General features: G+C 54.6%; 2 protein-coding genes across 2 annotated transcripts in view; both read right to left on the reverse strand.

The window, feature by feature from the left end:
* Positions 1-3,778: 3,778 nt before the first annotated feature.
* On the reverse strand, positions 3,779-8,277 carry SKOR1 (SKI family transcriptional corepressor 1). The gene is made up of 8 exons (XM_054388095.1): positions 6,307-8,277; positions 6,121-6,217; positions 5,601-5,708; positions 5,170-5,241; positions 4,890-4,964; positions 4,729-4,803; positions 3,981-4,046; positions 3,779-3,876 (listed from the first exon to the last, which is right to left on the reverse strand). Exons 1-8 carry the CDS (start codon positions 8,275-8,277, stop codon positions 3,779-3,781), a joined length of 2,562 nt encoding a protein of 853 aa, XP_054244070.1.
* Positions 8,278-19,261: 10,984 nt separating this feature from the next.
* MAP2K5 (mitogen-activated protein kinase kinase 5) overlaps positions 19,262-24,960 on the reverse strand; it is a 150,914-nt gene continuing 145,215 nt past the window's right edge. The window contains exon 22 of the mRNA XM_054387914.1: positions 19,262-19,366. Coding sequence (XP_054243889.1) covers positions 19,262-19,366 — 105 coding nt within the window. The remainder of the gene's footprint in view (positions 19,367-24,960) is intronic.

A 24,960-nucleotide genomic window follows, 5' to 3' on the forward strand; every position in this document is an offset into this window, starting at 1 on the left:
TGAGAAGGCAACCCCCATCCGAGCCGACAGGGTGGAGGTTTGGAGGCTGATGGAGCAGGTTGCTGTCCTGTGCTGTAGTGGTGCAGTCCCACATGGTCCCATGCATCCACATCACAAAATACCCTGCCTGAACCCTGCATTGCTGTTGCAGTCCTGCCAGAGAACATCTACCGCCCCTGAGCCCACCCACACTCCAGGACCATTCCCATGCTGCCAGAAAAGCAGCTGCAATGCATAGAAACGTGGAATCAGAAAACATTTTGGGTGGGAAGGGAGCTTTCAAGGTCATCTAGCCTATGTGCCCGTGCAGTCAGCAGGGACATCTGCAGCTAGACCAGGTTGCTCAGAGCCCCACACAGCCTGACCTGGAATAGGTCCCAAGATGGGACATCTCCCACCTCTCTGGGCAACCTGAGCTAGGGTTTCACCACCCTGTGTCACGAATCTCTTCCTTTTGTCTAATCTGAATCTCCCTCTTTTAGTTTATACCATCACCTCTTGTCCTTTTACAACAGGTCCTGCTCAAAAGTCTGTCCCAAACTTTCTTACAGGCCAGCAGAAGGTCTCCCTGGAGCCTCTGTTTTCCAGGCTGAACAACACCAACTCTCCCAGCCTGGCCTCACAGCAGAGGGCTTCCAGCCTCCCATCACTGCTGTGGCTTCCTCTGGCCCCAGTCCAACAGGTCTATGCCTCTGTTGTGCTGAAGTCTCCAGAGCTGCCCCCAGCACTGCAGGTGGGGTCTCAGCAGACAGGGAGCAGAGGGGCAGAATCCCCTCCCTCCACCTGCTGCCCACAATTCAATCCCGACCCCAGTGTGATGGCTCAAAACGCTTCTCAAACAAGACCCAGGCTCCATCTGGTCACTGTGATTTTAACACAGGGCAGGTCACTGGGGCTTGCACCCCCATTAAGAGGGGAGCTGCTCTGCAAAGGGGAATCTCAGCTCCAAGGCAGCACAGCAGCAAAACCCAGAGCTCACCCCACTCCATCACTGGGAACCACCACGTCTGCTTGCCTCCAAACCACCAGCCTTGTGTGTATGAGGACAGCAGCATATGGGGAGAAGCCTTGGCAAGGCTGAAGGTCTGGTGAGCAGCTCTTTGGAGCTGCTCTGCCACTGGCCTGAAAGAACAACTCCATCAGCTACAGCAAACAGACCTTCTGCTTCCCCCAGTTCCAAATCCATCACAGCTTCAAAGCAGACACTCCAGGCTTGTTTGTTTGTTTGTTTAATTATTTTAAAATCCTAACTCTGGCTGTTTATTTTCAGGGGCTATTACTGCATTCAACTATTTTAAGACTTAAAAAAAAAAATAGAAAGAAAGAAAGAAAGAAAGAAAAACAACCAACCAAGCCTTCAGAAGAAGAAATTTGAAGCCTTTCGTTCATTCTGCTGGTGAAGTTTAATTCCCTCTAATTATTTCATATTACTTTGACTATAATAGTTTCATAATTTCTAGTATATTAAGCACTTAATATGTTGTGTCATTTGAAGGCGCCTGTTCAATTCAGCAAAGTACATTTTAATGAGAGCTAAGCAGGGTGAAAAGATTAATACAACGTCATAGTTCATTTTTGCACCCACACGTTGGTATAAGCCCTACCCCAGTGCATGGTGTGCCCAAGCAGGTGAGCATGGTGGAGGTTGGATGAGGTGCTGGGGAGGTACTCAAGCAGCCCAGCATGTGGAAAACTGGAGCTGAGAATGAACCAGAGACTGAGTCCTGATCAAAGGATGAGAACAAGAGTGAGAACCCCTCTGAGCCACAGCAGTGCCAACAGCCAGGGCCATACCCAGGCCAAGCTTCTCCACATCAGTCATCCTGTGTCACCTCCAGCCCACAACCGACCCAGTCAGTAAAGAACAGAGAAACAAGCAAGGAAAGAGGCTCAGCTGTTTCCCCACAAGCTGCAAAGAGGCCCATTCCCTCAGGTGACCCACCTCTCAGCGTGCAGAGCTTGATTCAACTTCTTTATTCCAGAGTTGGGGTTCTTCAGTCTGGAGAAGAGAAGGTTTCAGGAAGACCCTCTGTTGGCCTTTCAGGACTTAAAGGGATTTAGAAGAAAGCAGGGGACAGACTTTTGAGCAGGGCCTGTTGTGAGAGGACAAGGAGTGACGGTTTGAGCTGAAAGAGGGGGATTCAGACAGTAAAGAAAGAAATGCTTGACCCTGAGGGTGGTGTGAGCCTGGTGCAGGTTGCCCAGAGAGGTGGGAGATGCCCATCCCTGGAAACATTGTTGGCTGACTGAGGTTCTGAGCAACCTGCTCTAGTTTCGGATGTCCCTCCTGACTGTAGGGGGTTAGTCTAGATTACGTTTAAAGGTCCCTTCCCACCCGACTCAGTCTGTGATGTTTTGCCTGAGCGGGGACCTCACATTGCTGCCGGAGGGGGAGGAACTGGGGGGTGCTGCACTCCCGCCTGTGCCCACGCGGTGGCGGCCGAGGCCGCGAAACCGCGGCTGCTCCTCCTCTGGTGAGTCCCAGAAACATTACGCCCGATCCGCGCTGCGGGACCCCCGCGGGTGGTTCTCACGACAGCCCCCCGAGTGCCTTCCCACACCCCCAATCCCCGCATCGTCGCCGGTACCCGGGGATGCTCCCGGTCCCTGCAGTCCCGCTGTGCAAAGTGTATCTCCCCAATTTCCCGGTACCCACAGCTCTGTAGCACTCCGGGACCCCGGTGCAAGGGGCATTCCCACCCTCAGCTCCCGGCCCGATGTTTCTCTCACCTCTACTGGTACCCTCCAGTCGCCAAAGCATCGCGGGAACCCGGTTCAAGGCTCATACCCACCCCCCAGCTCCCGGTGAAACGTGCGTCTCCCCTCTCCCCCGTTCCCTCCCGTCCCCCAAAGCGTCTCGGAACCCCAGTGCAAGTTGTGTCCCATCCCTCTCACCCTTGGTTCCCGCCGGGCTGTTGTGCTAGGTTAATCCTGAGCTGTAAGCAGGTATTTCGGGCTAATAGGTGTACGAGCACCTCCACACCCACTCCCGGAGCTCATTAACGTGAGCTCGTTTCATGTGTGAAACGAGCATATAAATGGGCATTAATGAGCTCCCGGCTGCGGCGAGAAAGAGGAGGAGAATAAAAAAAGGGGAACCTCGCAGGGGAGCAGGCAGTCCGCCCGCTTCCCACCCTACTGTGGCTTAACCCCGGGGCTGGGAAAGAGGGGCACCCCCACCCCGGGGCAGCTCCATGGAGTAGGCGGCTTCTTAAAGTCGGTTTTTATTAAAGAACCATAATCCCGTACATGGGTCTCTCCCCAGGAGCGGGCTGAGCGTTGGGATGGCTCCAGAGTCGCGATAAAGCCCCGTTAAAGTGCTGTTACATCCAGAAATGTACAAGGCGGTGGGGGGTGGTGGTGGTGAGGGAGGTGGGGGCCCGGGAGGAGAGGGGAAGGGGGAGTAAATATACATCATAAATAAATAAAAAAATCCAACAAATACTGTACCAAGAGAATCACAGTACATTTATATCCATTGCACATAGCCACTTTTTTTTCCAGTCTGGACAAGGAATGAAGAAGTGGACACACAGGGACTGGGGGTCAGGGGGAGTGAAGAGAACGGTAGGCGGAGCGGGGTGGGGGGCTTAGGGAGCAGTTTGGGGGGGTCCCGGCTCCCAATCCCCGCCCTATTGCCAGTCCGAGGAAAAACGGGCTCCGAATCCTCTATGTACAAGTTGTCTCCTCGTGGAAATGGCTTATGTGGGCTCTGCCCGCATGGCTTCGGGGGATGGAGGATAAAGGGAAGGGTCCCAGGGCGGGTCCAGGGAGGGTCTCACTGGGGCAGCAGCGGTGGCTTGAAGGAGCAGTTCCCGGTGCAATGCCGCGGGGTCAGCATTTTGCAGGAGAAATGATGCAGCGCGTCGTGGGCTTCTGCAAAGTGATGGAGCTCCACAGGACCCTTCCCATGTAGGGAGGTGGGGTCAGGAACCCCTTAAACATCTGTGCCTCCCCCCCATCCCGTCCCGCCTCGGTACCTTTCAATTTCTGCTGGATGGCGTAGCGCGCTTTCCTCTCCTGGTCCAGCTCGTTGCACAGCGTGTCTGGGATAGGGGGAGAGCATCACATCGTGCCGCGGGGGGAGGATATGCGCTGGGACAATGGGCACGGGGAGGGTAAAGCGGGTCATGGGTTTGCTGGGGTTATTTCACGTCTCGGTTTTTAATTTAGCCCCGGTGTAAAATGGTGCAAGAGGCAGGGAATGTGAATTTGCTCTCGAGAAAGAGGCGGTGGCACGGGAGAGTAGGAATGGAGAGAGTCGGAGGGAAAGAAATGGGATGGAAGAGGAGAAGATGAAGGGAAGGGAAGGGAAGGGAAGGGAAGGGAAGGGAAGGGAAGGGAAGGGAAGGGAAGGGAAGGGAAGGGAAGGGAAGGGAAGGGAAGGGAAGGGAAGGGAAGGGAAGGGAAGGGAAGGGAAGGGAAGGGAAGGGAAGGGAAGGGAAGGGAAGGGAAGGGAAGGGAAGGGAAGGGAAGGGAAGGGAAGGGAAGGGAAGGGAAAAAAGAAAGCAAGAGAAAGCAAATGAGAGAAAAAGAGAAAATATAAAGAAGGTGATGAAAAAAGAGAAAAGAGAGAATAAATTTTTTTAAAAGAGTGAGAAAAAGAGAGAGAGAGAGAGGTTAAATTCAAACAACAACCCAAAAAAAAAAAAAAGAGAATGAGTAAGGATAGATCAAAAGGAGACAAAACCCAGCCACAGAGCCTCGGCCGGCCCAGTGCCACCTCACCTCGGACGATCTGCAGCTGCTGCACCATCTCCTCCCGGTACGCCAGCTCCCGCTTCATCTGGTCCTGGAAGTTATCTGCGGGGGCGAGGGGCGGTCAGCACCGCTCCTCGCTGTGGGGCAGGGCGGAGGAAGGCGGTTGGGGCGGGGATAATGTCCGTTACCTTTCAGGCTCTGGAAGTCCCTCTCCAGCTTTTTCCTTAACTCCATTTGCTCCAGGACCAGTTTTTGTAACTCGTCTGTTTAAAAATACACGGCGGGGTTGGGGGGAGCCCGCACTTTTCCATCTGGAGCGCGGCGCTAATCGCATTACGTTACATTAATCACAGGAGTTAATCACTCCTGCACACAACACAAATACCTCCAGCCGCGGGGAGAGGCCGGAGGGGGAGGGGGGCAGCCAGCAAAGCCCCTCTTCCCTCCCTGCAGCCCCCACAACCTCACCTCGAGCCAAATTTTCGATGTCCTTTTCCACCAGCTGCGTCCCGGCGACATCCATGCCGAGGCCGTCTTCTGCTGTGGGGTGAGGTGGGGAAGACAGAGTTGTCAGCCGGGCCGTGGGGGCTCCGTGGTGCGCGGAAGGGCCACGCATCATCCCGTGGAAGGACCCCGCATTGCCTGGAGCAGCGACTGCAACGGGGCCGCGCATCATCCCTTGGAAGGATTGAGCATCCTCCCATGCAAGGACCAAGCATCCTCCCAGGAAGGTGTGAGCATCCTTCCGTGGAGGGACCAAGCGTCATCTCATAGAAGGGCCAAGCATCATCCCACGGAAGGACCGAGCATCCTTTCATGGAAGGAACGAGCACCATCCCGCGCAGGGATCGAGCATCAACCCGCTGAAGTTCTGTGGAAGAGCATGGATCGGCTCTTACCTCTGTCGGTATTTACAGGGCTGGGATGAGAGACATTCCTTTGGTCCTGATAGGATTTTCTGGTCTCTAAATCCTCTGCCGTGGAGTGATTGTCTTCTTTATCTTGCTCTTAAAGTTAATAAACCGATTTTCAACCATAAGCAACGAAAGTATGGTCCTGATATATCCTTAATTACATAATTAGGGACAAAGCCCTCGTTAAAACCTTCTTAGCGGACATCCTAATCGCTTTGCCGGTGGAAAGTAGCTTGCTGGCAAGAGCTTTGCCCCACGGTGCTTGTGTGTGGCCCTGCCAGCCCATCCCCGCCGCACCGCCCGCGGCCCGCGGCCCGCGGCGGCACCCCTGGGCCCGGCGGAGGCCCCGTCCCCTTTCTCCATCAAGAAACCGTTAACATTCCTTTTTCTCCCCAAATGCCCCAAACGAAAGGGGCGAGCCGGGAACCCCATCGGCGCTGAGCAGGTGGTGGGGGCAGCGCTCAGGGCCGTGCACCGACCTCCCACTCCCTCCGGCCCCATTTACCCTTCGCCTCAGGGGTGCACAGGAACGGGAGCGGGGGTCCCAGCGAGGCCGTGGTCTTCAGTGGCTGCAGATGCTCCCCCCTCTCCGGCGCATACACCTACAAAAACCGAGTCAATAAACCCCCCACCGTGGACCGACCCCTCGGAACCCCCGAGGGCAGGGCTCCCTTATCCCTCGCCCCGGTACCTCGTAGGCTCCCCTGCTGCTGCTCCGCTCCGGGCTGCCGTCGGGGTTCTGCCCTCCCTCCTGCACCGCCGGCTCGCCCCCCTTCTCCTCGGGTCCATCGGACGCGGAGGGCGGCGGGGAGTCCTCGGTACCGTCCAGCAGCCGGGGCGGCGGCGGCTCCCGTCCCTCGGCAGGGGCAGCGGCAACGGCAGCGTCCTCTTCCTCATCCTCCGGGAAGCGGTTGGACTCCACATCCACTTCGGGCTCCTCGGCCGTGTCCCCCCCCGGCGAGAGTGATCGGTAGCTGGAGCTGCCCTCGCTGAGGAAATCCGGGGAGAGATAACCGGGGCCGCGGGGACCGCCGCCGCCGTACGCCTCCCGGGTTCCGTAGAGCTTGGCGATGCTCTCAGCGTCCTTCACCACCGGACGGAAAGCGGAGAGGTAGTTGCCCTTTCTGGGCAGGGGCAGCGGGGGGAGCAGCGCTTCATCCCCGGAGCGCTCCTCTTCACCCGCCGCCCGGGATAAGGCGCTGGGACAACGCTCTCCCTCCGGCCCGGTTCCCTCCTGGGGGGTAGCGCTGCTCCTCCCACTCCCCGACGGCTCCGAGCCCTCCAGCTCTCCGTGTCGGCCCGATAAACCGGGCGGTTCCGCCGCCGCAGCTGCCGCCGCTGCCGCCGCCGCCACCACCACGGCCGTGGCCGCCGCCTTGGCCTGGCTCTGCGCCGGGTAGGGCGGCACAGGCAGGCTGCCGGCGGCCGGCCAGAAGACGGGGAAGGACGGGTAGACCCCTGTGTCCTTGGCGGCTCCGGGCTGGTGGGGAGGTTGGGCCGGTTGGTGCGGGTGTGGATGGGGGGGTCCCCAAAACATGCCGGGCGGTAACGCACCACCCTTGCCCGCCTCGCCGCCTCCCGCACCTCCCAGCGCGTCCTCCTGCTTTTTGGGGCATAGTCCGAAAGCGGCGGCGGGGAAACCGTAAGGATGAGGGAAAAGAGGTGGAGGCAGCTTCTGCAGCATCCCGAAGCCTTTGCTGGGCACTGGAATCACCGGGTAACTGCGCACCGCGCCCGCCCCACCGTGCCCGCCCGTCGCCCCGCCGTGAGCCGCCGGTAGCCCCAAGGCCCCCCTCTCGCCCGCCGGCTCCTGCCCGCTGCAACGGAGGCTTTTGTGCGCCGGGGCCAGCTCTGGCCCGGCGGGAGGAGGAGGGTGCAAAGAGGTTTTGGCGGCGGGAGAGCCGGCCCCGGGCCCGCCGGCGGCCGCCCCTTGCAGGGAGAAGGTCCGCTTGCGGGTGCCACCGTTGAACATGGCCTTGACATCCTCCCAGGCGTGGGACAGCTCCTCGGTGGCCGTTTTATCGCTGAGCTTGAGGTGACGGCGCCAGGAGTTGAAGTTGGCGGCGTCGGGTTGGGTGTATTTGGAGTCCGGGGTGCGATGGGAGTGGAAGATGAACTTGTTAGGGGAGAAGTACATGCTGCAGTAGCTGCACTTGATGCACTTGGCTCGGGAGCTGTTGTACCGGGCCGGGATGAAGCTGCCCCGGGAGCCCCAAGCGCATTCGTGCACCACGTCGAAAGCGAAGTTCTCGGGCAGTTTGGGGGGTTTGTGCTCGCCCAGAAAAGACTTGCACAGCCGCTCCGCCTCCCGTTTGGTGATCATGCCGCAGCGGCGGGAGGAGATGGGCATGGCCCCGGCCCGCCGGAGGATCTCCAGCTGCACCGGGGTGCACTGCACGCAGGTGATGCCCAGGGCCACCCGCCGGTTGTGGATCTCATTGTAGCTGTAGTTCTTGAGCAGCGTGTTGGAGATCTGCGCCAGGCACAGCCGCTCCTGCCCGTCGATGACCAGGGACACGATGGGCACGCCGTACAGAGAGGTCTCACCCACTTGGTTGGGCTTGAGGGTATTGGAGCCCTGGTAGGGCTGCAGCTCTTGCTTTGAATTTGGGGAGGAGCTTGCATCTCTCCCATTTCCCATCTGACTGGCGATCGCCTCCATTCCCCCCCAAAACGCCCCTGCAAAAACAAAATCGGGGAAAGACGCGGGTTAGAAGCGTTCCCGGAACCCCGCCGCCGCCACCGTTCCCGGGGCCCGGCTGGTCTTCTCTCGCCGACCCCGGCCGGGAGCCAACCATTTACCCCCACCCCACAATCCCGAGCGATGCCGCAGGACCACTCCGGCCGGAGAGATTTGCCGGAGCCGTTGCGCATCTCTCCCCGCCGCGGCCGCCGGTACCGAGCCCCGCTGCATCGGCCGATCCGGAGATGGGCGGCATCGGGACAAGGACGTCCCGGGAAGGTGTGGGGGGCTGACACCGGGAGGAGCCGCGTCCTTTCCCTTTGTGCCGGCTCGCCGAGCCGTGCCGGACCGCCGGTTGCGACGAGCCCCGGGCGAGCTCCAACGAAACGCACCGGAGGATACGACCGGCGCGTCCCGGAGCGGCGAGGCCGGGGTGGGGGCACCCAGCCTGGGGCCGGACCAGGCGAAACTTGCCGTTCGGTGCCCGTTGTCGGGCGCAGTCGGCCGGGAGCCCTTTTGCCGTGTCTCTGGTAGAAGATTAGGAGCGGGTGGATTAGAGGGGCCGGGGCGGGCAGGACCCACAGCAGAAGGACAGAGCGAGCCGGGTAAATTGGCTTAGCGGTGAGGGGGGGGCTCCCGGTGATAAGCCGCTTCCGTGGTAATTACACAAAATAACGGGGAGCTCATCCCGAAAATGCGCCTCGATCATCCCCTCCCCTCTACCCCCATCTCCTCCGTCCTCCTCCCGTTCCCACTTACCGCGCCAGGAGGCCGGCTGGACGTGCAGGCTTTCCTCGGGGTTAGGGCCCGCAGCCCGATGCCGGGGCCGCCATCAGCTCCGGGGATGGGTTATGGGGTTGAGGGGTGATGGGGGATGGTCCGTCCCCACGAGCCCCTTTCCCCGTGGGCAACCCACCGGGATTCAGAAGAGGGTGGGCAGCGTCCGTACCCTTCACCCGACGCCTTCGTTGCCAGCGCCCGGTAACGGCGGCCGCGTCTTCCCGGTTGAAACGCAACAAGAGCGAATGACCAAGCCGCGCGTTACCGAGGGAGGATCCGGATCCGTACTTGGGAGACGTTGCACATTGATCCGGTGACAGCTAAAATAACGGGAAGACACACCCACTTAGCACCAGCATATTTACATTAACGGCCGCCGGGACCCCGCCGCCGTCAATCACCGACGCGCTCCAGTCAATCACGGCGCGGCTTTAAGGCAACGGCGGAACGGGGAGGGAAAGAAAAGGGAGGGGAGTTTGTGAAAAAGAAGGGGGGTTGGTCTAGGGGGGGAGAAGGGGGTGTACCGTTACCGAGCAGGGACCCACCTGAGGTAAGAGCAAGGATCAAACCCGGGTTGCACTTTGCGAGGGGCTCCGCACCCCTCTGCATCCTCCCCATCCCCATCGCGGTGTGGGAATCACTGGGGAGAGATTAGGGGGCCTTAAGGTTGTTCTTTTTTTCTTTTCGGGGGGGGCTGGGGAGCGATGCTCGTTGGAAAGTTTAAGTGGGAAAAGAAGGTAACGAAAAGAGGAGCCCCCAGGGCGGATGGTTGAGAGGTTTTAACGAAATTGGGGGTGCGTTGGTACCGCGCAGTATTCGCCACACCGGGATGCGCGTTCTCGGGGAGGGAGAAGCAATAGGGGTGAGGCGGGGGACACATACATAGGGGTGGCAACGAAATCGCCCGGAGGAAAGGGTTGGAGGCGGGTTAGCCGTGTTTTTTCGTTCCCCACGGGGGACCCCGCCACGGCGACAGGATCGGCGGACGCCGGAGCGGGGCGGGGGGGGGGAGTGTCTTTCCCCCGCTCCGATGTCCGCCGGTTTTGTCGCCGTGGTGGGGACCCATTAACCGTGTCCCCTGGCCTGTTTGGGTTCCCTCATGAAACTATGGCCACCTTAATTAAACTGTAATTAATCATCGCGTCCGGCCACGATCGGCGCAATTACACTGATCAAACAGAAGTTAATAACGGCGCGGATCGCCCCCAGCTATCACTTTTGTGTGTCCCCCCCTCACCTCAGTCCCCTTCTCCATCCCCTCCTTTCCTCCACCCCACACTCCCTCCCGCCATTACGGGAAGATGCGGCTGAACCGGCGCGGAGAGAAACGCAGGTGCGGAACCATCCATCGCCTCCGCGCTCCCCGGTTTAACCAGTTCACTGGCCCACGCAAGAAAGTGGCCTCAGTTCCCCCCACCCTGGGACCGTCCCATACGAAGTCTTGGGGAGGGGAAATAGGACACGGGAACCAGGGAACCGAGGTGCTACCGGCCGAGCCTTGCGGCGAGGCCTTCCCGTAGTGATCGCCGCTAATTACCCCTCGCCTTTTAATTATTGATCTGCCCCTCCCGTGCGAAAGCAGGGGTAGCGGCTGAGTGGCGACATACAAAAACCCCACTGCCCCTTTTGGGGCATTTAACGGCATTTAACAGGCTGATCCCAACCCGTTAAATACTCGCAGTGGCTGCGGAACCGGCGGGATGCGAATCGCCGAGAACTGGTGTGTCTCCCCCCACCCCAAAATCCCCTTTCCCGGCACGTCGGGAATGTGGTGGTAGTGCGGAAGCATTGTAAGGATGCAACTCAGCACCGAGACCCTCACCCCAATTCTCTCCACTGTGCCCTTCCGTGGGCCGGGCCATGCCTCTGCCCCTGGTATGCCCGGTTCTTCCCGACGGCGGGAGCTGTACCGCGGTTCCCCGGGGCGGGTACTGACTGCACCGGGAACCGGCCCTCTCTTCCCGCATCCTCGTAGCTTTTAACAGTTGAATTGACTGCAGTTTTTGTCAGTTAATTAGGTTTAATTTACATAATTAGTACAGTATAAAGAGTATTGGGGATAATCAGGAGGTACGTCTCGCTTACTGTGTAAACACGGATTCGGAATTAAAAAATCAGATGTAATTAAGGCGTGTGCGCGCGGCTTTTAATTGTAATGAATTTCTAATTAACGCTCAACGATCGCCGCATGTGAGAGCCGGGACGGTTGCGGGATCCACAGCCGCTCCCCCACCCCCGGCTCACCCCACCATCACCCCGGCGGGGAGCTACCGAATGAACCGTTCTGGGGCTGCGCGGCCGCGGAAGGGACGGGAGGATCGCGGAGGGGTGTGGAGGAGCTTGGAAAGGCACGGAGGAACCCAGGGGATCGTGGAAGGATGCGGTGAAGCTTAGAGCGTCCCTAAGCATCCTGGAAGGGTGCAGAGGAGCCAAGAACATCTCAGAGCATCCCGAAATATCCCGGAGCGTCATCCCCGAGGACGTACAGTTGTCGCGCAGAGCTGTTCACACCGATGGGACACTCCCTGCCCCTACCCAGTCACTACCACTTACCCATCCCAAGGGGCCCACCACCACCGCCGCTACTGTCCACCCATCCCAGGCCCCTACACCCCAGGCCGGTGCCGCTGGAAACAAGGCCGGCAGATAATTTAGGTTAAAACTTAAGAAGCCGTGTCGCGGGTGTATAAATAAATAATCAGGCCGGGGGAGGGAGGTGGTGGGGAGGGGGGGCGCAGCAAAAGGGCCCCTCTCTCCTGGAGGGCTGTGCTGAGATTGCCACATAAATCACGTTGGTCTAATTCAGTGGAAGTTTAATAAACGGCTCCTATTGGAAATGAATGTTCCCCATTTAACAGTTGTATCAGCACCATATAAAACCATGACCCCAATAAATTTAATTTTAGAGGCCGATCAATCCGAGCTTCTCTCTATCGATCCTCTGCGCCTGCACTGCCTCTGCTGCGGCCCTTCCCGGGGAGGAGGAGGAGGAGGAGGAGGAGGAGAAAGGGGGGGAGGGGGGGAGGGAGGAAGAAGCGTTTCGATTAGACTCTTTATTAGGAAAAGATTGCTCCGAGAGGCCTGAAAATTAAACGGTGACATTTTAATTACTGGACATTGACAAAGGGAGTGGGGTGGTGGCTTCTCTGCAGGCTGGGCACACTCTGCCTGACCCAGCCTGCTGAGCAGGGTGGAAGGTGGGCAGGGGCATGCTGAGGTGGTGGGGGAAAGGAACAGGACCATCCCTCCCTGGGGGTCCTGGCTTGTGACCCCTTGTGGTCCTCTTGGGGTGCCCTCAAATTGCATGTGCATGCCTGCCCCTCACCCCAATACACCCACCTTTGTGAACCCCAGCTCTCCTATCCTGCACCCCATCCATCTATGCACCCCAGCTCCCCACTGTGCACACTCCCTATCTAGACACCCCAATTCCCCACTGGTGTCCCTCCCCCAGCTCTCCCACACCCCATGACTATGTACTCTGGCTCTCCCCCATGCACCCACAGACCACACAACACACATCTTGGCCTTCCCCAACCTGCACCCCTCACTATACCTCATGTTCCCCACTACTCAACCCACTGCTTGCTGCCACCTTGTCCCCTGTCCCCTTTGCCTCCCACAGCAGTGCTGCCCCCCCACCTTTCCACCCAAGCCCTCCCTGCCCACTCTAAATCTGCCTGATTTCCCAGAGCAGCTGTGGAGGACCGCAGTGTCTACGATCAATGGACATGACTTTATTGATTAAATTCAACCAGCACCTTCATGGAGATGGACTAGGATGAGCTGGGGGCAGCAATTCCTGCCAGGCTGTGCCGGGGACAGCTGAGCACTTCAGCCCTCCAGGACGGTGGAGCTTTTGGCTGCTGAGAAGCTTTTCTCCTCATGCCTGCAAAGCCCCAGACATCCATTAAACATCTTGCAGGCTGCCCAGCTCCATATAAACCTTGAACTTTCATGGCAGGACTCGGTGGTGAGAGCAGCCACAGCAGGGAACTGGTGGAGCAGGAGCTGCTCCAGGAGCTGATAAGGCTCAATCTATAAATCCTCTCCTTAGTGCACACTTGTAGTTTATGGCCAGAGCCTTTTGTGAAGGTAAAGGAGCCCTGGGTCAGCCCAGCTCCTCAGCAGCCTCACTGCTGCAGCTTCCAAGGCACAAACATCTCAGTTTGGCTTTTCTTCAAGCACAACTTTCTATTTATTCAACGTGACCAAAATACTTCACTAGTTAGAGATGGTTTTTTAGTGTTGGGGTTTTTTTTCCTTCCATTAGGCTTTCCCAGACCAGGCTGGGCAGCTCTGGAGAGCTGGAGGAGCAGCATGAGGTCAGCAAATTCAGGAGATGGTCCCCTCCATCTCTCCAGCTTTCTACCCCATGGTGACTGTGTGCCCCTTCCCAGTCCCCCACCTCCCTCCATCCTGAAGGATCCCCCAGGGAAGGCTGAAGATGGCTTACCCTGAAATAACTGCTGGAGCTCCAGATCTCACCATCATGGAATGGGCTGTGTCTCCTCCATCTCACCAGAGAGCTCCTCTGCTCCCTCAGGAGCTCCCATCACAAGGACATCATGCCAACCAAGGCTGTTTCCTACTGAGTTCCCAGCAGGACAGAGGACAGTCCTGTGGCAGAAGTGGGGCAGGGACTGGGATGTGTGGGGCAAGAGCCACCCACAAATAACCTCACATGGCTGAAGAGAGTCTCCTGAGCACCTTCTGGAGAAGCTCAGGTGCCAGAACTGATTCTTCTGCAGCTCTCCAAGAACTGGGGTCAGCTGTGAAGCTGTGATGTGTTTAACCCAGCCCAGGTCTGCACGGGCTGGCAGCTGAGCAGGGACAGGTTTCCTTGGGGGGTGTTTTATCCCCCAAGGTTCTCTTAGGTATTTATCTCTTCTGGTTCAGCATCTTAATGGGAACAGGAGGAAAAGCCTCTGCACAAAGATGCTTTGTCCCCATCAGCCTTGGAGTCCTTCACAGGGAGCAGTGGGCCCTGAAGGGGCCTCCTGCTTCAAATGGTTGGACCTGATGATCTTAAAGGTCTTTTCTAACCACAATGATTCTAAATCCCTGTGAAAGTGAAAGATTTGCTGCTCCCATTCTCTGCCCAAACAAACCAAAGGTGTGTAAAAGTCACAGATGGCTTCTCTCTAAGCTGAGGAGAGTCTCAGCTTGGGGTGTCCCAGCTCCTGCAGCCCCCTGACCTGCCTCCTCCCTCCTTTTCCTCACTCACTTAGGCTGCAGGCTTCCTGGGAGGTCCCAGGTGCACCTCCCGTGGGGCTGGATGCTGATTGCCTCCCTGGACTGTCCTGCTCAGAGGCAGCTCTGAGCTGAGGGAGCACAGCCAGAGCCAGAGAGCTGAGCAAGCCTTGTGTCCACCCTGGTGGCATCACCCCCTGAAGTCCCTCTGTCACCAAACAGTGGGCTCTGCCATGGGCTCTCAGAGCTCTTCATCAGAGGATTTTGCTCCTTGTGAGATTAGGGATTTATTTTTCCAGCTAAGACCCAAATTCCCATGTTTTACTTCACGTGCTCCCTGCATTGCAGAGGCCTCCAGAGGGTCCCTGTGGTCTTTTTTCCATTGATGCCTCCAAGTAAACTTTCCTTGCAGGGCCACAGAGCTCTGTGAGACAGGAAAACACAAACACCTCTCCCATACTCAGTCCTCCCCTTTCCTTATGCTCTTGGCAGTCAAAAGGATCAAGCAAAGCTGTTTCCAGTGATTTCCCAGTTAACACCAACCCATTGCTGGTCATTGCTGTCCCTACTCCACAGACACTAAGCCCAGGGAGAGGGATGAGTTGGGGACCTCTCAAAGCCAACCCATGCCTGGTTTCTTTGCCAGATATGTGTGTGTGTGTGTGTACAGACCCACACACACTTCAGGCAGCTTTTCAGGCTGTTATCTGGGAGACAAAGCCACACACTTTGCCTTTGGAAAGCTGACAGCAGGACGGATTTGGCCACAGGATCCAAGAAACCAAAGATTTCCTAATTCTGTGCTTTTTAAAGGCAAACTACCCCAGGCTTGCCTCACAGATGAGCTTCTCTTGGCAAGGATCACAGGCAGGGAAAAGTGGACAATACTGGGTGGTTTGGCACAGATGGGACATATCCAGTTTTCTCCCAGGTTCCTGCACACTCCCATTGGAGATTTGGTCTATCCATACCACCACAAGTGAGGTTACAGGGAGAGGAGACAGAGCAGTGGGACTGCTGGAGGAGGCCCTAAATGAGCTGGTGGGATGAGGAGTGGGACTGGGGGACATGAAGGGGGTCACCCAGTGCATCCATTGCTGAATTAAGGTGTTTACTATGCCCCCTCCCCTGACATCTTCAGAGCAGGGCTCAGCTGTGGGGTGTAATGTTGCTGTGCTTTCTGTAAGCTTTTCATGGAATCACAGCATTGTTTTGGTTGGAGAAGACCCCAGGCAGGCCCAGCTTCAGCACAGCATGGAGAGCAGCACTGCTGACTGCCTGCCCAGTCCTGCCTGGCAGCTGGGAAAATTTCCCTGCCCAGTCCTGCCTGGCAGCTGGGAAAATCTCCCTGCCCCTTCGTTGCCCGTCCCTAGGATTTGGAGCCAGGATGATGTTACCTGGGGCCAGGCAGCAGAGCCTGGGGCATGTTTCACATGGCTTGGTGACCTCAGTCATGTTTGACTCCAAGTCACAGCTCCTTACCCCACATCCAGCAGCACTGTACCCCAGGTGACCTCTTCATCTGGGTTTGGGGAAGAACCTCCACCACATCAGGGTGTTCCACACCAAGCTTACCCCAGATCCTGCTGCCCTGCATGGCAGTTGTTGCAGGAAGAGGAGGCCAGGCTGGGTGCAGACCTGCTTGGGAGCCACTGAGTGAGGGAGGGGGATACCCAGTGGAGCCAAATCTGCTCAAATATTGGCCCAGTTTCAGTGGCTTCCCCCCTCCTCCATACTTTTGCCTCTTGGTGCTGATGGGTGGTGATGAGAATTGGGCTGAACTGCTTGAAATGAGCTCTGTGGGCACCAGGGGTTTGCGCACAAAGGGCCAGGATGTGGGTTGGAAGCAGAATGAGGTGCTGTGCTGGGAGGACCCCAATAACTCCCAACACAGCAACCCAGATGGGGCTGTAGGGTCCAAACCTTCCATGGGGATCCACCACACAGAACCACCATCTCCAAGGCAGGAGGTGGCAATCTGGGGAGACCTTCTGCCACTCAGGAGGGGGAAAGGCAGGATTTCCTCCCACCAGCCCACTCCACTCTCTCATCCAGCCCTAATCCTCCCTAAAATGCTATTAACTCAGCATTGGGAGTGCAGTGGAACAGAAGTGCCACCAGCAGAGCTCTGGTTGCTTATCCTCTTCACAGCAAATTTAAGGACTTGGGGAAGGAAAGATGCCCCAAAGCTGGCCCTTGATTGCTGGATTGAGTGTACTGGTGAAGAAAGCAGGGTTGATCCATGTGCCAGTGATGACAGTGACAGCCCCTTAGCCAGATTTGTCACCTCCCCATCAGCTGGTGTCCTACACAGCTTCTCAGGGTGATGTCTTCCCCTCCTGACCTCCCTGCCAGGGAAAATGAGGGGAAAAGCCTTGGGTTTACGAAGAAAAGCTGAGGAATTTGGGGCTTTTTAGCCCAGAGAAGACTGAGAAGGGAATCTCAATACTAACAAACACTTCAAGGCCGGGGGTCAGGGAAGATGGGACCAGGTTTTGTTCATTGGTGCCCACTGACAGGACAAGAGGTAGTGGGCACAAACTTGAACAGAGGAAGTTCCATCTAACCCTGAGGAGGAACTTCTTTACACTGAGGGTGGTAGAGCACTGGAGCAGGCTGCCCAGAGGGTGCTGGAGTCTCCATCTTGGGAGTTATGCAAAGCCCACCTGGACACCATCCTGTGCAACCTGCTCTAGCAGCAGGGTTGGACTAGATGATCTCCAGAGGTTCCTTCCAAGCCCTACCATTCTGTGAGTCTGTTTCACTGACTTTTTAACTAAATCCAAGGGAGAGACTTTTTAGCCAGAGCAAGCTAATGCAAGCTGTTGGAGATAAATAAATGGAAGAGCTGCCTACAGTCTGGTTGGCTCACAGGGAAGGAATTTGTCTCACTTTAGAAACAGGACCTGGAGGTATGAGGGCCGTTGACTCATTCATTGCACTGTTATCTGCCAGGGAGGTTGTGACATCAGAGCAATTAAGACAAACTTTAGTCTGTAAGTTCATGCCTGCAACCTCTATACTTCAAAAGAAGACAAATGATCCCTCTAAGGAAGGAAACAAAGTCTTTTCCAGGCTGCTTCCAGAGGAATGTTTTGGATGTTCAGGAGATGGTTCAGGAGGAATTTTTCACCAATTTGTGTTTGTTTTCTTTTTTTTTTTTTTTTTTTCCCTTAAGCTGCTGGTATATAACAAACCACCTGATTTTTTTTTTTTTTAATTAGCAAAAGTTTATTTCTAATGCAAAGACAATCAAACAGAAGCCCCAACCTCCTCCTCCACCTGTGTCACACAGCCCAGTCCTGCTCTTTCACCCTTCTCCTCTCTTCTGTGGGTTTTCATCCACATCTTAACCCAAGGACCGATCAAGTCCGTGTCAGTCTGTGGTGGTGAAGTGCACAGAAATGGCAGGAGTAGCATCCACACAGCAGGGACATTGCAGCATTCATTCCTTCGTGGTGACAGCACACCTGGGAGCCTTGGCTTGTCTGACCTGCACCCATCCTGCAGCGACTCTAACATGAGAATCAAGGTGAGAAAAGCAAGATGCAAGCCCTGAACCTCTGTGATAATTAAAGCCCTGCAGCCTGTTCTCTGGCCATGAGGACAAGTGGCACAGCTTGGCTCAGGCCCCTCTGAGCAGGCCCTGTTCCCCCACAAGCTTGTGAGGTGCTGGGTAAGCTTGTGTTGTGGTCCTCAGCTTCCTGGTGTGGCATGGGCAGAACCTCATCCCTCTGTGTAGCTGCTGTTTGCCAGCTCCCTGTGCACAGGGCTGCTCTCCTTTTGTGGCCAGAAGCCAGCAGCCCATCTCAGCTCTGGCTCATGCTCACCCTGTAGCACCCCTACTTCTAGTCTAGGAGATCACTGTTCTCTTTCACCTCACCTCTTTCCACCTCAGCAAAACCTTAGAATCACAGAATCATTTTGGTTGTAAGAGACCTTTAAGATCATTGAGTCCAACTCTTAACCCAGCACTGGGTCACCACCAAACCATGTCCCTCAGCACCACATCTCCATGGCTTTAAAATCCCTCCAGGGATGGGGACCCCACCACTACCCTGAGCAGCCTGGGCCAGGCCTTGACAACACTCAGGGGGAAGAAATTGTTCCTCATGTCCAACCTAAGCCTCCCCTAGGGCAACTGGAGGCCATTTTGTCTTGTCCTATCACTTGTTCCTTGGGAGAAGAGGCTGACCCTCACCTGGCTCCAACCTCCTTTCAGGGAGTTGTAGAGAGCCAGAAGGTGTCTCCTCAGCCTCCAAACTGAACAATCCCAGGTCCCTCAGCCACTCCTCATAAGACTTGTGCTCTAGACCCTTCATCAGCTTCTCTGGACCTGCTCCAGCACCTCAATGTTCTTCTTGGAGTGAGGGGCCCAAGACTGAACCCAGTATTCACGGTGTGGCCTCACCAGTGCTGATCCCTGCTCTAGTCCTGCAGAACTTTCTGCATTCAGGGGTCAGCCTGCACTGCCTGAGCATGGAGGCTCTTGGCACACACCAGTGTGGTGGTTGGTTTTGTTTCACCTTTAAACTCAGCATTTTATGGCTGTCTGCACTCAAAGACCCAACTTTGAATGAGTCAACTTGCCAGCAACTCCTTACCAAGTCTTCTGTGTCATCTGTAGAATAGCAAAAGACTTAACAGTTAAAAAATACTCTGGAGGCAGGAAATATACAATACATTCAATAACCAAAAAAAATAGAGCTATAAAATACTTGCTTTAAGGCTGTGTACACTTTAACTGGAGATAATCTGAGGACATTAAATTGCTCAGCAACAAAAGTTGGGCAGAAGGTTCCTTAATGTGGTAGTGAGGGGAAAATCAGAAGATCAGCAACCAATATCCTGAAAGATTTTGTTGATGCTTCTAGAAAAATGTTTTTTTAGTAAAATATGATCTGGAGAGACCAAGAGTCCAAAGTGTGGGGCTGGTGCTGCCAGTCCAGGAGGAGCTGCTGCTTTGTGGGCTGCTGTGAGCCAGCCCAGCTCACTGTGGTCCTTGGGTTGAGCGCCGTTCCTCAAGCATCCTGCACACCCACATGGACACGACCTCAGCATTCCCATCGTTGTACTGCACGATGAAGGGGTGGCCCTGGAAAGGGGAAGAGGCAGAGTTAGCCAAGATAACACAACCCACCTGTGCAACCCCCCCAGCATTTGGGTTTGTAAAGGTTTTTTTTTTTAATAAAACACATTGAAACACCCTGTGGTTCTGGTCATGAAGATGCAATAAACCAGTGATTCATACCAGTGAACTCCTTCTTGGATACATATTATCCATGTAAGATTTGTGCTCCAGACCACTCACCACCTTTATTGCGCTGCTTTGGGCATGCTCCAGCACCTCAATGTCCTTCTGGTAGAGAGGGACCCAAAACTGAACTCAGGATCGGAGGTGTAGCCTCACCAGTACCCAAGTACAGGGGTACAATCACTTCCCTACTCCTGCTGGCCATGCTATTCCTGACACAGGCCAACATGCTGGTGGCCTTCTTAGTCATCTGAGCACACTGCTGATCAGCTGATAAAGAAACAAAAATAGACTGAAACGGGTCTCCATGAGAAGCTCCATTAAGTATGATGGAAAGAAGGGGTAACTATAAAATATTCCTGGTCCTGAATGAAATAGCAGCTGCAGGTGCTGGAAGACTGTGTCTTAGACACCTCGGAAAATCAAAACAGCAGCTCAGGATGAAAGAAAAATATGGCCTGCAATTTCAGCATCCAGCTTCAGCAGCTCATGCTTCAATCTGGCCCCATTCCTAGAGATGGGAACATGCCATCTTCAGATGAATCTCAAATGAAGTATAAAAATCCACAGGAAACCAAGTACCGCAATTACAGAAATGACTGAAAGAAAGCAATCGCCAGGAGAAACCATCACGGATGATGAAAACCTCCACTCCAAATCACTCGGAAGCAGCTCACTTTTTGCAACACTAAACTTCATAGCTCTTGCAAACAATGCCTGACAGGAATCAGAGCAGAGCTGCTGAGGAGCCTTTGGGGAGGGTGACGTACGGATGGGAGTTGCCAGCACAGGCGGCCCAGCGCAGCGGCAAACGACGGCAAGCAGCACACCGAGAGCGAGCCAGCACGGGGCTGACGTGGGGCCCTCAAAGCTGATGGGTGACTGGGTGAGGATGGCACTGAGAGGAGCAACGAAGCACCACCAGGCTAAACAGAGCTCAGTAAATCCTCGCAGCATCAGCTCCAAGCAATAAAACACCCTGTGGGCCAGGGCCAGCAAATGTGGGAGCCACAGGAATAAAATACATCATTATCTACAAGAGTTATGGAGGAAGAGTGAGGAGCTTTGGCTTCAGCTCTTTGGGATGGCTGGAAATCTCAGCTAGAACTTTGCAGGGAGAAGTCTGAGCTCTGGAGAGTCTTTCTTCAATGGAAGGGTTGTCAAGGCCTGGACCAGCAAGAGCTAAAGGGTGGGGGGCAAGAGGATAGGTCAGACTATTTTCAGTGGTGCCCAGGGACAGGACATGGGGCAACAGGCACAAAGTGGCACTCAAGAGATTCCACTTAAGCTGCCCAAAAGAGGTTGTGGAGGCTCCTTCTCTGCAGAGATTCCAAACCTACCCGGACACTGCAATCCTGGGCAACCTGCTGTAGGTACCCCTGCTTTAGCAGGGGGGTTGGACTGGATGATCTCAAGAGGTCCCTTCCAACCTCCACCATGCTGGGATGGTGGGATTCTGTGAAAGGCTTATTATAAACAAGATGGCACAGAAGTAGCTGTTTTGCCTCTAAAACAAAACAACAGCCAAGGACACGAGTGAGAACTAGGGAAAAACAAGGCAGAGCCCACAGACAAGGAAGAGCAGATGCATTGGGGCAATTAAAAGGCAGCTATTAACGCCAGGCCGCTTCTCCCATGAATCTCCTTTACGACGGAGAGGCTCCCCGCAGAGGAAGACGTCTCACACCCAGGATATATCCTTGCATTTATGCTCCTCACAACCCACAGAGGGAAACTGCAGGCTCTGCCAGGATGCAAACACCAGCCAGACAGGCTGCTGGCCATGTTTGCTTTGTTTTGTGAGGTGATGCCACCAGAACCTGGGGTTTCACACACTCACTTTTCTCACTAGCAATATGATTAACATCGAACTACTCTTTAGATTTCCCAAGGGTTAGATTCTATTGCTCTGGTGAGGAGGTTCTCCTCCCCTTCTACTTTTCCTTCTACATTTGGAATATTTGGTCCAATTCTGGCATCCTCAGTTCAAGAGAGACAAGGAACTATTGGAGAGAGTCCAGAGAGCATCCAGAGGCTACAAAGATGCTGAGGGGCCTGGAGCATCTCTGTGAGGAGGAAAAGGCTGAGAGCCCTGGGGCTCTTTAGCCTGGAGAAGAGCAGCCTGAGCAGACATCTTCGAAATGTTCAGCAAGAGCTACAGGATGGGGGGGCAAGTGGATGGGGCCAGACTCTTGTCAGTGGTGTTCAGTGACAGGACAAGGGGCAATGGGCACAAACTGGAACCCAGGAGGTTCCATCTACAGATTAGGAGAAACTAATTTGGTGAGAGGGTGCTGGAGCCCTGGAACAGGCTGCCCAGAGAGGTTGAGTATCCTTCTCTGGGGACATTCCAAACCCATGTGTCTATCGTGATCCTGGGCAAACTGCTGTGGGTGCTCCTGCTTTAGCACAGACGTTGGACTGGATGATCTCCAGAGGTCCTTTCCAATCCCCACCATGCTGAGATTCTGTGATTTTTAAATTCTCAGCCTTGAAAATACCTGGCCATCAGTCCATCAAGCAGCATAAAAAGACATTGAAAAGCCACCACTCCTTGTGCCTGCCTTACCCTGGCCAGGAGTCTGGCTTGGTAAGACATGCAGAAATTTCTGCAGTCGAGAAGCAGCAGCCACCAGCGAGCAGACAACAGCTGGGAGCCGAAAAGGTCAGGCAGGACAGGGCCATGGATAGCCCTGGAGTGAGTGTCAGGCAGCCTAATTTTGTGTGTCAACTCTGAAAGTGAGATAAACAATGACAAGCCAGGCTTTTTAAATGAACTTGTCTCATCTCGTTCTCTTGATAAAGGCTACACTGCTCAAGTTGTGCTGTCCCACCAGACAGGTTAACTCTTTTCCAAGGGGAGCACCTCGCAGAGGGTGATGTAAATGATTTAAATATCTGACATGAAATTAAAAGGGCAGTGCCCTCCCCTGCACATGAAGCCCTGCTAATTCAAACTCAGTGCTCACAAACCATCAATCATTTAGCCCAGTCAATTAAATTGCCATTATTCAAGGGTAAAAGTTCACTAATTTAACCTAGCCTTAAAATTCAACATTTTGCTTTCACGGCCTTCTCCTCTAGCCTGAGGAATCTTCATTTCTGATAATAACCCAGCCAGAGCTATTAAAACAGACTTTATATTGCATCCTTGGTAGGAGACTGCAGTCCCACGGGCCTTTTCCAGCACCACATGCAGCTCTGCTCTGGATCTGCTCACCAGCGTTGAGGTAGGAATGATGGTGAGCTGCCCAGGGGAGATGAAACTCCCCTTGGACATATTCCTAACACAAGGTCTGTGCGTTACTCACAGCTCCAAATCTTGGATACCTGAACTCTTTTAGCTATTTAGTGTAAAACAGATGTAGAAGTTTATGCTGCCTCCCACACACAAGTCCAGGGAATCACAGAATCAGAGAACCGTGGAGGCTGGAAGGGACCTCTTCAGATCATCCAGTCCAACCCCCCTGCCAAAGCAGAATCACATAGGGCAGGTCACAAGGAATGCATCCAGACAGGTCTTGAAAGACTCCGTAGAAAGAGACTCTACAGCCTCTCTGGGCAGCTTGCTCCAGTACTCTAGCACCTGAACAGCAATAAAGTTTTCCCTCATGTTGAGGTGGAACTTCCTGTGTTCCAGTTTGTATCCATTGCCCCTTGCCCTATCTCAGAGCACCAGTGCAAAGAGCCTGGGCACCGCCTTCTTGCCCCCCACCCTTCAGATATTTATCAACATTACTGCCATCTCCTCTAAGTCTTCTCCAAACTAAACAGCCTCAGGTCTCTCATCCTTTCCTCATCAGACAGATGTTCCAGTTCCTTAACCAATCTCATAGCCTCCATTGGACACTCTCTCTAACTGGGGAGCCCAGAACTGGACACAATATTCCAGATGTGGTCTCACTAGAGTAAAGTAAAGGGGCAGGAGAACCTACCTTACCTGTTGGCCACACTCCTCTGCCCCAGGAACCACCACTCTGTCACTTCCTCCAGATCTACAAAGGAATTGGTGACTGACCAGTACGTCATGTTTGGAACGTACCATGTCACCATCCTGACTAACGTCAGTAGCTGCCTGTTTCATTGGCCCTTTAACCCAGCCTCACAATAAAAACTTACTTGTTTTGGCCTGAAACTTTGCCAGGGGAGGTTTAGGTTGGATATTAGGAAAACTTTCTTTCCTGCAAGAGTGGTCAGGCATTGGAACAGGCTGCTCAGGGAGGTGGTGGAGTCCCCATCCCTGTGGAGGTTTCAAGAAACATGTGGCCATGGCATTCTGGGACATGGTTTAATGGCCATGGTGGTGTTTTGTTGACAGCTGGAGTCGATGATCTTGGAGGTCTTTTCCAACTGAAAAAAATTCTATGATTTATTTACACAGGAGCACAGCCAAACGATGCACTTCCTTTAAAAATTTGAACTCAGCCTTACAAAAACCATAATAAAAGGATCCCAACTGTTGCAGCCGGCGACGATCAGGACGGTGGCAGTACCCTCAGACAGCATTTCAAATACAGTTTATTAGCCTGTGATATGAAAAGGGTATTTTTATTGCATGATATAATGCAGTGGGACCTTGGGCGCTCGGCAGAAGGACCTTGCACTCAGAAGTGTAATGAACCCAGAGTCCAAAAAACATTATACTCTACATTAACCTATCATTAATGGCACATTAGGGCTAGGGGCATTGCACGCTTGCTGGTCAGGGCTCCATCAGGACAGTATGGAGGAAACCACAGTCTTCACAGGCTTAAAACAAATAGAGAAAATAAATATTACTGATGGCTACAGGCTGCTTTAAGGGAAGCTCACTCTCTGCTTAACACGAGATTCTGGGGCCATTTTTTAAAGGGGGGAAGGGAGAAGACAATGCAGCAGTTCATTAGGCAACGTTAGAAATGGCACATCACTGCTCTATAGCATGGAACATCTTTGTGGCACATCACAGGCAGCCACACCGAGCTTTTCCTGCATAAAACATGGCATCTCTGAGCACTGGAGCACCTTCTAAGAATAAAACAAAACCAGGAAGCCTGCTCCCCTTCCCTGCCAGTCCTGAATCCCTAATTATACTGGCAAGGCTTCCCTGGCAGTAGGAGTTGAAACCTAGGAAGAGCATGGAATCACAGAATGGTCTGGGTTGGAAGGGGCCTTAAAGATCATCTAGTTCTAACCCCTTGCCATGGGCAGGGACACATTCCACTAGACCAGGTTGCTCAGGACCTCATCCAACCTAGCCTTGAACAACTCCAGGGAGCAGGCAACCACAACCTCCTTGGGCAACCTGTTCCAGTGTCTCAGCACCCTCACTGGAAAGAATTTCTTCCTAATCTCCAGTCTAAATCTCCCCTCTTCCAGGTCCAATCCATTCCCCCTGATCCTATCACTACAAGCCCTTGTAAAACATCCTTCCTCAGCTTTCTTGTAGGCCCCCT

The sequence above is a fragment of the Indicator indicator genome, chromosome 16 (genome assembly GCF_027791375.1).
Source record: "Indicator indicator isolate 239-I01 chromosome 16, UM_Iind_1.1, whole genome shotgun sequence".
NCBI classification, from domain to species: Eukaryota; Metazoa; Chordata; class Aves; order Piciformes; family Indicatoridae; genus Indicator; species Indicator indicator.